Here is a 10000-nt window from a genome sequence, read left to right as displayed (position 1 = left end):
CACGGGGAGAGAGAGAGAGAGAGAGAGAGGGAGACACGAGGAGAGACAAGGGGGGAGAGAGAGAGACACGGGGAGAGACACGGGGGGAGAGACAGGGGGGAGAGACGGGGGAGAGAGAGAGAGACACGGGGGGAGAGAGACACGAGAAGAGACACGAGGAGAGACACGGGGGGAGAGAGAGACATGGGGAGAGACACGGGGGGAGAGACAGGGGGGAGAGAGAGAGAGAGAGACACGGGGGGAGAGAGACACGAGGAGAGACACGAGGAGAGACACGGGAGGAGAGAGAGAGACACGGGGGGAGACACGGGGGGAGAGAGAGAGAGAGAGACGCGGGGGGAGAGAGACACGAGGAGAGACACGAGGAGAGACACGGGGGGAGAGAGACACGGGGGGAGAGAGAGACACGAGGAGAGACACGAGGAGAGACACGGGGGGAGAGAGAGAGACACGGGGAGAGAGAGACACGAGGAGAGACACGAGGAGAGACACGGGGGGAGAGAGAGAGACACGGGGAGAGACACAGGCAGAGTGAGACGGGGAGAGAGAGAGACATGGGGGGAGAGAGAGAGACACGGGGAGAGACACGGGGGGAGAGAGACACGGGGGGAGAGAGAGACACGGGGTGAGAGAGAGAGACACGGGGGGAGAGGGAGACACGGGGAGAGACACAGGGAGAGAGAGAGACGGGGAGAGAGAGACATGGGGGGAGAGACACGAGTAGAGACACGGGGGGAGAGAGAGAGACACGGGGAGAGAGACACGGGGAGAGAGACACGGGGAGAGAGACACGGGGAGAGAGACACGGGGAGAGAGACACGGGGAGAGAGACACGGGGAGAGAGACACGGGGAGAGAGAGACACGAGGAGAGACACGGGGAGAGAGAGAGACACGGGGAGAGAGAGACACGGGGAGAGACACGGGGGAGACGCGGGGGGAGAGAGAGAGACACGGGGAGAGAGAGACACGGGGAGAGAGACACGGGGAGAGAGACACGGGGAGAGAGAGACACGGGGGAGAGAGACACGAGGAGAGACACGGGGAGAGAGAGAGACACGGGGAGAGAGAGACACGGGGAGAGAGACACGGGGAGAGAGACACGGGGAGAGAGAGACACGAGGAGAGACACGAGGAGAGACACGGGGAGAGAGAGACACGGGGAGAGAGACACGGGGAGAGAGACACGGGGAGAGAGAGACACGGGGGAGAGAGACACGAGGAGAGGCACGGGGAGAGAGAGAGACACGGGGAGAGAGACACGGGGAGAGAGAGACACGGGGGATTGAGACACGGGGAGAGAGACACGGGGAGAGAGAGACACGGGGAGAGAGAGACACGGGGGAGAGAGACACGGGGAGAGAGAGAGAGAGAGAGGGAGACACGAGGAGAGACAAGGGGGGAGAGAGAGAGACACGGGGAGAGACACGGGGGGAGAGACAGGGGGGAGAGACAGGGGGGAGAGAGAGAGAGACACGGGGGGAGAGAGACACGAGAAGAGACACGAGGAGAGACACGGGGGGAGAGAGAGAGACACGGGGGGAGACACGGGGGGAGAGAGAGAGAGAGAGACGCGGGGGGAGAGAGACACGAGGAGAGACACGAGGAGAGACACGGGGGGAGAGAGACACGGGGGGAGAGAGAGACACGAGGAGAGACACGAGGAGAGACACGGGGGGAGAGAGAGAGACACGGGGAGAGAGAGACACGAGGAGAGACACGAGGAGAGACACGGGGAGAGACACAGGCAGAGAGAGACGGGGAGAGAGAGAGACATGGGGGGAGAGAGAGAGACACGGGGAGAGACACGGGGGGAGAGAGACACGGGGGGAGAGAGAGACACGGGGGGAGAGAGAGAGACACGGGGGGAGAGGGAGACACGGGGAGAGACACAGGGAGAGAGAGAGACGGGGAGAGAGAGACATGGGGGGAGAGACACGAGTAGAGACACGGGGGGAGAGAGAGAGAGAGACACGGGGAGAGAGACACGGGGAGAGAGACACGGGGAGAGAGACACGGGGAGAGAGACACGGGGAGAGAGACACGGGGAGAGAGAGACACGAGGAGAGACACGGGGAGAGAGAGAGACACGGGGAGAGAGAGACACCGGGAGAGAGACACGGGGAGAGAGAGACACGGGGGAGAGAGACACGGGGAGAGAGAGAGAGAGGGAGACACGAGGAGAGACAAGGGGGGAGAGAGAGAGACACGGGGAGAGACACGGGAGGAGAGACAGGGGGGAGAGAGAGAAAGACACGGGGGGAGAGAGACACGAGAAGAGACACGAGGAGAGACACGGGGGGGAGAGAGAGACACGGGGGGAGACACGGGGGGAGAGAGAGAGAGAGAGAGACGCGGGGGGAGAGAGACACGAGGAGAGACACGGGGGGAGAGAGAGAGACACGGGGAGAGAGAGACACGAGGAGAGACACGAGGAGAGACACGGGGGGAGAGAGAGACATGGGGAGAGACACGGGGGGGAGAGACAGGGGGGAGAGAGAGAGAGAGAGACACGGGGGGAGAGAGACACGAGGAGAGACACGAGGAGAGACACGGGAGGAGAGAGAGAGACACGAGACACGGGGGGAGAGAGAGACGCGGGGGGAGAGAGACACGAGGAGAGACACGAGGAGAGACACGGGGGGAGAGAGACACGGGGGGAGAGAGAGACACGAGGAGAGACACGAGGAGAGACACGAGGAGAGACACGGGGGGAGAGAGAGAGACACGGGGAGAGAGAGACACGAGGAGAGACACGAGGAGAGACACGGGGGGAGAGAGAGAGACACGGGGAGAGACACAGGCAGAGAGAGACGGGGAGAGAGAGAGACATGGGGGGAGAGAGAGAGACACGGGGAGAGACACAGGGAGAGAGAGAGATGGGGAGAGAGAGACATGGGGGGAGAGACACGAGTAGAGACACGGGGGGAGAGAGAGAGAGAGAGACACGGGGAGAGAGACACGGGGAGAGAGACACGGGGAGAGAGACACGGGGAGAGAGACACGGGGAGAGAGAGACGGGGAGAGAGACACGGGGGGAGAGAGACACGGGGAGAGAGACACGGGGAGAGACACGGGGAGAGACACGGGGAGAGAGAGACGCGGGGAGAGAGAGACACGGGGTAGAGAGAGACACGGGGTAGAGAGAGACACGTGGTGAGAGAGACACGAGGTGGGAGAGAGACAGAGAGACACGGGGAGAGAGAGAGAGAGACACGTGGAGAGAGAGACACGAGGAAAGAGACACGGGGTAGAGAGAGTCACGTGGTGAGAGAGAGACACGGGGAGAGAGACACGGGGTAGAGAGACACGTGGAGAGAGAGACACGAGGAGAGAGACACGTGGAGAGAGACACGGGGAGAGAGAAACGGGGAGAGAGATACGCGGGGAGAGAGACACGAGGAGAGAGACACGGGGAGAGAGATACGCGGAGAGAGAGACGCGGGTAGAGAGACACGGGGAGAGAGAGACGCGGGGAGAGAGACACGGGGAGAGAGAGACGCGGAGAGAGAGACGCGGAGAGAGAGACGCGGGGAGAGAAACACGGGGAGAGAGACGCGGGGAGAGAGAGAGAGACACGGGGAGAGAGAGAGACACGGGGAGAGAGAGAGAGAGAGAGACACACGGTGAGACACACGGTGAGACACACGGTGAGACACGTGGTGAGAGAGAGAAAGCGAGTAAGACATCTCCCCCCCCCCCCCCCCCCACAGTGACGTGCGTGAGACGTGAGCTGGAGAAAGTTTTCTCCCAACTCCTCGACGGCCTCTCCCCTCCCGACGTCGCCTCCCGCCCTTCCCCCTCGGCGGGAGGAGGAGGAGGAGGTGGAGGAGGTGGAGGAGGAGGTGGAGGAGGTGGAGGAGGAGGTGGAAGTGGAAGAAGAGGAGGAGGTGGAAGAGGAGGTGTAGGTGGAGGAAGAGAAGGAGGAGGAGGAGGTGGAGGAGGAGGTGGTGGAGGAGGAGGTGGTGAAGGAGGAGACGGAGGAGGAGGAAGTGGAGGAGGAGGAGACGGAGGAGGAGGAGGAAGAGGAGGTGGAGGAGGTGGACATGGAGGTGAAGGAGGAGGTGGAGGAGGTGGACGTGAAGGAGGTGGAGGTGGAGGAGGCGACAGCGCTCCACCCAGACCTCCTCCTCCTCCGGCGAAAGATTTCCCATCCGCCGGAGGAAGTCCAGAACTTCGGGACGAAGAAACGACGCCGACCCCGACGCCAACTCCATCGCCGACTTTCTTCAAGATCAAGATCCCCGCCTCCTCCCCCTCCTCCTCCTCCTGGACTCCTCCGGCTCCGGGTGAAGGTCGCGAAGACTGGGGGAGCGGGATTCCCGCGGGAGTGCCGGAGGGAAGGCAGCGGACGTGGGTCGGAGGCTTCGAAAGGGAAGATCGGGAGGCCGATGGGGAGAAAGATGGCAGCCGCGGAAAGGTTTCTGCTCCGGGAAAGGAGCTGGGAGGAGGGGAGGAAGGAGGTCGCGAGATTCCCACGGGAACGTCGGAGGGAAGGAAGCAGACGTGGGTCGGAGGCTTCGAAAGGGAAGATCGGGAGGCCGATGGGGAGAAAGATGGCAGCCGCGGAAAGGTTTCTGCTCCGGGAAAGGAGCTGGGAGGGGGGGAGGAAGGGGGTCGCGAGATTCCCACGGGAACGTCGGAGGGAGTGGAGCCTCCGGGAGAAGTCTCCTCCGGCCGGGACGCGTCTCGGATTCTCGTGCCGGTGGGTTCGGGGGGCGGGCAAACTGGAACAGGGGAAGCTTCAGAGGGAGCTGACCAAATCATCTCGATGCTAGGCGGTGAATCCTTGCAACTGGAAGCCGTTGGTGACGCTGGAAGTGACGGTGCTGGACATCTACCTCCGTCGGTTCGGAGCGGAGGTGGTGGAAGTGAAGGAGGTGGATTAGGAGGAGGAGGTGGAGGTGGTGGAGGTGGTGGAGGAGATGGAGGAGTAGGCTCAGACGATGGAGACAAAATCATCTCGACGCTCGGCGGTGAATCCTCGCAACTGGAAGCCGTTGGTGACGCTGGAAGGGACGGTACTGGACATCTCCCTCCGTCGGTTCGGAGCGGAGGAGGTGGAAGTGAAGGAGGTGGATTAGGAGGAGGAGGTGGAGGTGGTGGAGGAGATGGAGAAGGTGGTTCAGACGATGGAGACAAAATCATCTCGACGCTAGGCAATGAATCATCACAACTGGAAGCCGTTCGTGACGCTGGAAGGGACGGTACTGGACATGTACCTCCGTCGGTTCGGAGTGGAGGAGGTGGAAGAGGAGGAGGTGGATTAGGAGGAGGAGGTGGTGGAGGTGGTGGAGGAGATGGAGGAGTAGGCTCAGACGATGGAGACAAAATCATCTCGACGCTCGGCGGTGAATCATCGCAACTGGAAGCCGTTCGTGACGCTGGAAGGGACGGTGCTGGACATCTACCTCTGTCGGTCAGGAGCGGAGGTGGTGGAAGTGAAGGAGGAGGTGGAGGAGGTGGCTCATCCATAGGTGGACAATCACAAGCAAAGCCTTCCGAAGGTAGCTCGAAGCAAGGTGGACAATCGCAAGATGGTAAGGCTGCCGTAGACAAATCTGAAGATGGCAAGTCTTCTGTAGGTGACACATTTTCAGTAGATACACCTGTAGATACCAAGTCTTCTGTAGACAAATCTGAAGATGGCAAGTTGTTTCAAGATAAACCTGAAGATGGCAAGTTGTCTCAAGACAAATCTGAAGATGGCAAGTCTTCAGTAGACAAATCTGAAGATGGCAAGTCTCCTGTAGACACAGCTGGAGATGGCAAATCTTGTATAGATACCAAATCTTCAGTAGATACACCTGTAGATGGCAAGTCTCCTGTAGACAAACCTGAAGATGGAAAGTCTCCTGCAGGTACACCTGAAGATGCAAAGTCTTCCGTAGATGCCAAATCTTCCGTAGACACAGTTGAAGATGCCAAGTCTTCTATAGATGCCAAGTCTTCAGTAGATACACCTAAAGATGGCAAGTCTTCAGTAGACACGGCTGAAGATCCCACGTCTTCTATAGATGCCAAGTCTTCAGTAGATACACATGTAGATGCCAAGTATTCAGTAGACAAGGCTGAAGATGGCAAGTCATCTATAGATGCCAAATCTTCAGTAGATACACCTGAAGATGCCACGTCTCCTGTAGACAAGAATGAAGATGCCAAGTCTTCTATAGATCCCAAGTCTTCAGTAGAAACACCTAAAGATGGCAAGTCTTCAGTAGACACGGCTGAAGATCCCACGTCTTCTATAGATGCCAAGTCTTCAGTAGATACACCTGTAGATGCCACGTCTCCTGTAGACACGGCTGAAGATGGCAAATCTTCTGTAGATGCCAAGTCTTCAGTAGATACACATGTAGATGCCAAGTATTCAGTAGACAAGGCTGAAGATGGCAAGTCATCTATAGATGCCAAATCTTCAGTAGATACACCTAAAGATGGCAAGTCTTCAGTAGACACGGCTGAAGATCCCACGTCTTCTATAGATGCCAAGTCTTCAGTAGATACACCTGTAGATGCCACGTCTCCTGTAGACAAGAATGAAGATGCCAAGTATCCTGTAGATCCCAAGTCTTCAGTAGAAACACCTAAAGATGGCAAGTCTTCAGTAGACACGGCTGAAGATCCCACGTCTTCTATAGATGCCAAGTCTTCAGTAGATACACCTGTAGATGCCACGTCTCCTGTAGACAAGAATGAAGATGCCAAGTATCCTGTAGATCCCAAGTCTTCAGTAGAAACACCTAAAGATGGCAAGTCTTCAGTAGACACGGCTGAAGATCCCACGTCTTCTATAGATGCCAAGTCTTCAGTAGATACACCTGTAGATGCCACGTCTCCTGTAGACAAGAATGAAGATGCCAAGTATCCTGTAGATCCCAAGTCTTCAGTAGAAACACCTAAAGATGGCAAGTCTTCAGTAGACACGGCTGAAGATCCCACGTCTTCTATAGATGCCAAGTCTTCAGTAGATACACCTGTAGATGCCACGTCTCCTGTAGACAAGAATGAAGATGCCAAGTCTCCTGTAGGTGCCAAGTCTTCAGTAGAAACACCTAAAGATGGCAAGTCTTCAGTAGACACGGCTGAAGATCCCACGTCTTCTATAGATGCCAAGTCTTCAGTAGATACACCTGTAGATGCCACGTCTCCTGTAGACACGGCTGGAGATGGCAAGTCTTCTGTAGGTGCCAAGTCTTCAGTAGATATACCTGAAGATGGCAAGTCTTCAGTAGACACGGCTGAAGATCCCACGTCTTCTATAGATGCCAAGTCTTCAGTAGATACACCTGAAGATGGCACGTCTTCAGTAGACACGGCTGAAGATCCCACGTCTTCTATAGATGCCAAGTCTTCAGTAGATACACCTGTAGATGCCACGTCTCCTGTAGACACGGCTGGAGATGGCAAGTCTTCTGTAGGTGCCAAGTCTTCAGTAGAAACACCTAAAGATGGCAAGTCTTCAGTAGACACGGCTGAAGATCCCACGTCTTCTATAGATGCCAAGTCTTCAGTAGATACACCTGTAGATGCCACGTCTCCTGTAGACACGGCTGGAGATGGCAAGTCTTCTGTAGGTGCCAAGTCTTCAGTAGATACACCTGAAGATGGCACGTCTTCAGTAGACACGGCTGAAGATCCCACGTCTTCTATAGATGCCAAGTCTTCAGTAGATACACCTGTAGATGCCACGTCTCCTGTAGACACGGCTGAAGATGGCAAGTCATCTATAGATGCCAAGTCTTCAGTAGATACACCTGAAGATGGCAAGTCTTCTGTCGACATACCTGTAGATGGCAAGTCGTCTAAAGATGGCAAGTCTTCCGTAGACACAGCTGAAGATGCCAAGTCTTCCGTAGATACACCTGAAGATCCCAAGTCTTCTATAGATGCCAAATCTTCAGTAGATACACCTGAAGATGGCAAGTCTTCAGTAGACAAACCTGAAGATGCCAAGTCTTCAGTATACACGGCTGAAGATGGCAAGTCGCCTGTAGATGCCAAATCTTCAGTAGACAAACCTGTAGATGGCAAGTCTTCCGTAGACACAGTTGAAGATGGCAAGTCTTCCGTAGACACAGTTGAAGATGGCAAGTCTTCCGTAGACAAGCGTGAAGATGCCAAGTCTTCTGTCGACAAACCTGTAGGTGCCACGTCTTCAGTAGATACACCTGAAGATGGCAAGTCTCCTGTAGGTTGCAAGTCTCCTGTAGATGGCAAGTCTCCTGTAGATGGCAAGTCTTCAGCAGACATGTCTGAAGATGGAAAGTCTTCCGTAGACGAGGAGAAGGGCTCGATGACGAAGGATCAGGATCAGGAGGAGGTGGTGGTGGTGGGGGAGCGGGGGAATGTCGCGACGGAGGTGCAACAGGATCGGCCGAAGAGAGGCAGGAGGAAGAAGAAAAATAAGAATAAGAAGGGTAAGACGGAGGAGGAGGAGGATTGTGAATCTCAGTCTTCAGTGTCAGACGATGTGGCACAAGGTGCAGGAGCAGACGGTGGAGGAGGAGGTGGAGATGGTGGAGGAGATGGAGGAGATGGTGGAGGAGGAGGAGGTGGAGGAGGAGGTGGAGGAGATGGTGGAGGAGGTGGCACAAGAAGAGTTGGTGAGACAAGACGTGATGGTGGTGGAGATGATGATGATGATGGTGGTGGTGATGATGATGGTAATGATGGCGTCGGTGGTGGTGGTGCTGGTGGTGGTGGTGGTGATGGGGCTAACGGTGGTAATGGTGATAGCGATGGTGACGAGGCTAACATTTCCTGATCTTGCTGGTAGTAGTGATGATGGTTGTGTGGTGATGATGATGATGATGGTGGTGATATGGTAGTAGTGATGATGATGATTGTGGTGATGATGATGGTGGTGGTGGTGATATGGTAGCAGTGAGGATGATGGTTGTGGAGATGATGGTGAATGAGTGGGTGGCTGTGGCTAGACTCGACTGATGGTGAAGGGGATTATTGAGGAGGAGAGGGTGGCTGTAGCAAGAGACCACAGGTGGTGGCCGTTCCGTGGCCTTTCTGTGGCCTTCCGTGGCTTTTTGTGACTTTCTGTGGCCTTCCGTGGCTTTCTGTGCCCTTCCGTGGCTTTTTGTGGCTTTCTGTGGATTTCCGTGGCTTTCCGTTGCTTTCTGTGGCTTTCCGTTGATTTCCATGGTTTTCTGTGGCCTTCCGTGGCTTTCCGTGGCTTTTGCGTGGAATTCCGTGACTTTCCGTGGCTTTTTTTTGCTTTCCCTGGTTCTCTTTTGCTTTCCGTGGGCTTTCCGTGGCTTTTCGTTGGCTTTTCCTAGCTTTCCTTAGGGTTTACATGGCTTTCCGTCAGCCTTCTGTGGCTTTCTGTGGCTTTCCGTGGCCTTCCGTGAATTTCCGTGGCTTTCCGTGGTCTTCCGTGGCCTTCCGTGGATTTCCGTGGGCCTTTCGTGGCTTTCCGTGGGCTCTCCGTGGCTTTCCGTGGCTTTCCGTGGTTTTCCGTTACTTTCCGTGGGCATTTCGTGGGTTTCCGTGGCCTTCCGTGGCATTCCGTGGCATTCCGTGGCTTTCCGTGGGTTTCCGTGGGTTTCCGTGGCCTTCCGTGGCCTTCCGTGGCATTCCGTGAGCTTTCCGTGGCTTTTCGTTGGCTTTTCGTAGCTTTCCGTAGCTTTATGTGGCTTTCCGTGGCCTTCCGTAGTTTTCCGTAGCTTTCCATCGGCCTTCCGTGGCTTTCCGTGGCCTTCCGTGGCTTTCCGTGGCCTTCCGTGGCTTTCCGTGGCCTTCCGTGGCTCTCCGTGGATTTCTGTCACTTTCCGTGGCTTTCCGTGGCTTTCCGTGGCTTTCCGTGCGCCATACCGTAGGAGTGTTTATATCTTAGTACGGCAGATACAATGGGGGGGGAGGGCCCGACCGTTGCCCCACGTGTCTGGTCAGTGGATGGGGCCCTCGTGATGTGGTCACTGCCACCTAGTGGCGAATTGCGGTTGTTGTTGTTGATGGTGGTGATGGTGGTGATGGTGGTGATGGTGG

At 56.3% G+C, this 10000-nt stretch overlaps 1 protein-coding gene across 1 annotated transcript in view; it reads left to right on the top strand.

Moving 5' to 3' along the window:
• Window positions 1-10000, top strand: part of LOC144954948 (uncharacterized) — a gene marked incomplete at both ends in the record, with an annotated part of 23067 nt that overhangs the window by 3568 nt on the left and 9499 nt on the right. The window contains 2 exons of the mRNA XM_078885311.1: window positions 3712-3870; window positions 3970-8604. Of these exons, the coding sequence (XP_078741437.1) occupies window positions 3712-3870; window positions 3970-8604 (4794 nt within the window). The remainder of the gene's footprint in view (window positions 1-3711; window positions 3871-3969; window positions 8605-10000) is intronic.

The sequence above is a fragment of the Lampetra fluviatilis genome, unplaced genomic scaffold, assembly GCF_964198595.1.
Source record: "Lampetra fluviatilis unplaced genomic scaffold, kcLamFluv1.1 SCAFFOLD_888, whole genome shotgun sequence".
Lineage (NCBI taxonomy): Eukaryota > Metazoa > Chordata > Hyperoartia > Petromyzontiformes > Petromyzontidae > Lampetra > Lampetra fluviatilis.
The sequence above is the reverse complement of the archived record's forward strand: the minus strand, read 5'-3'. Positions and strand labels throughout refer to the sequence as shown.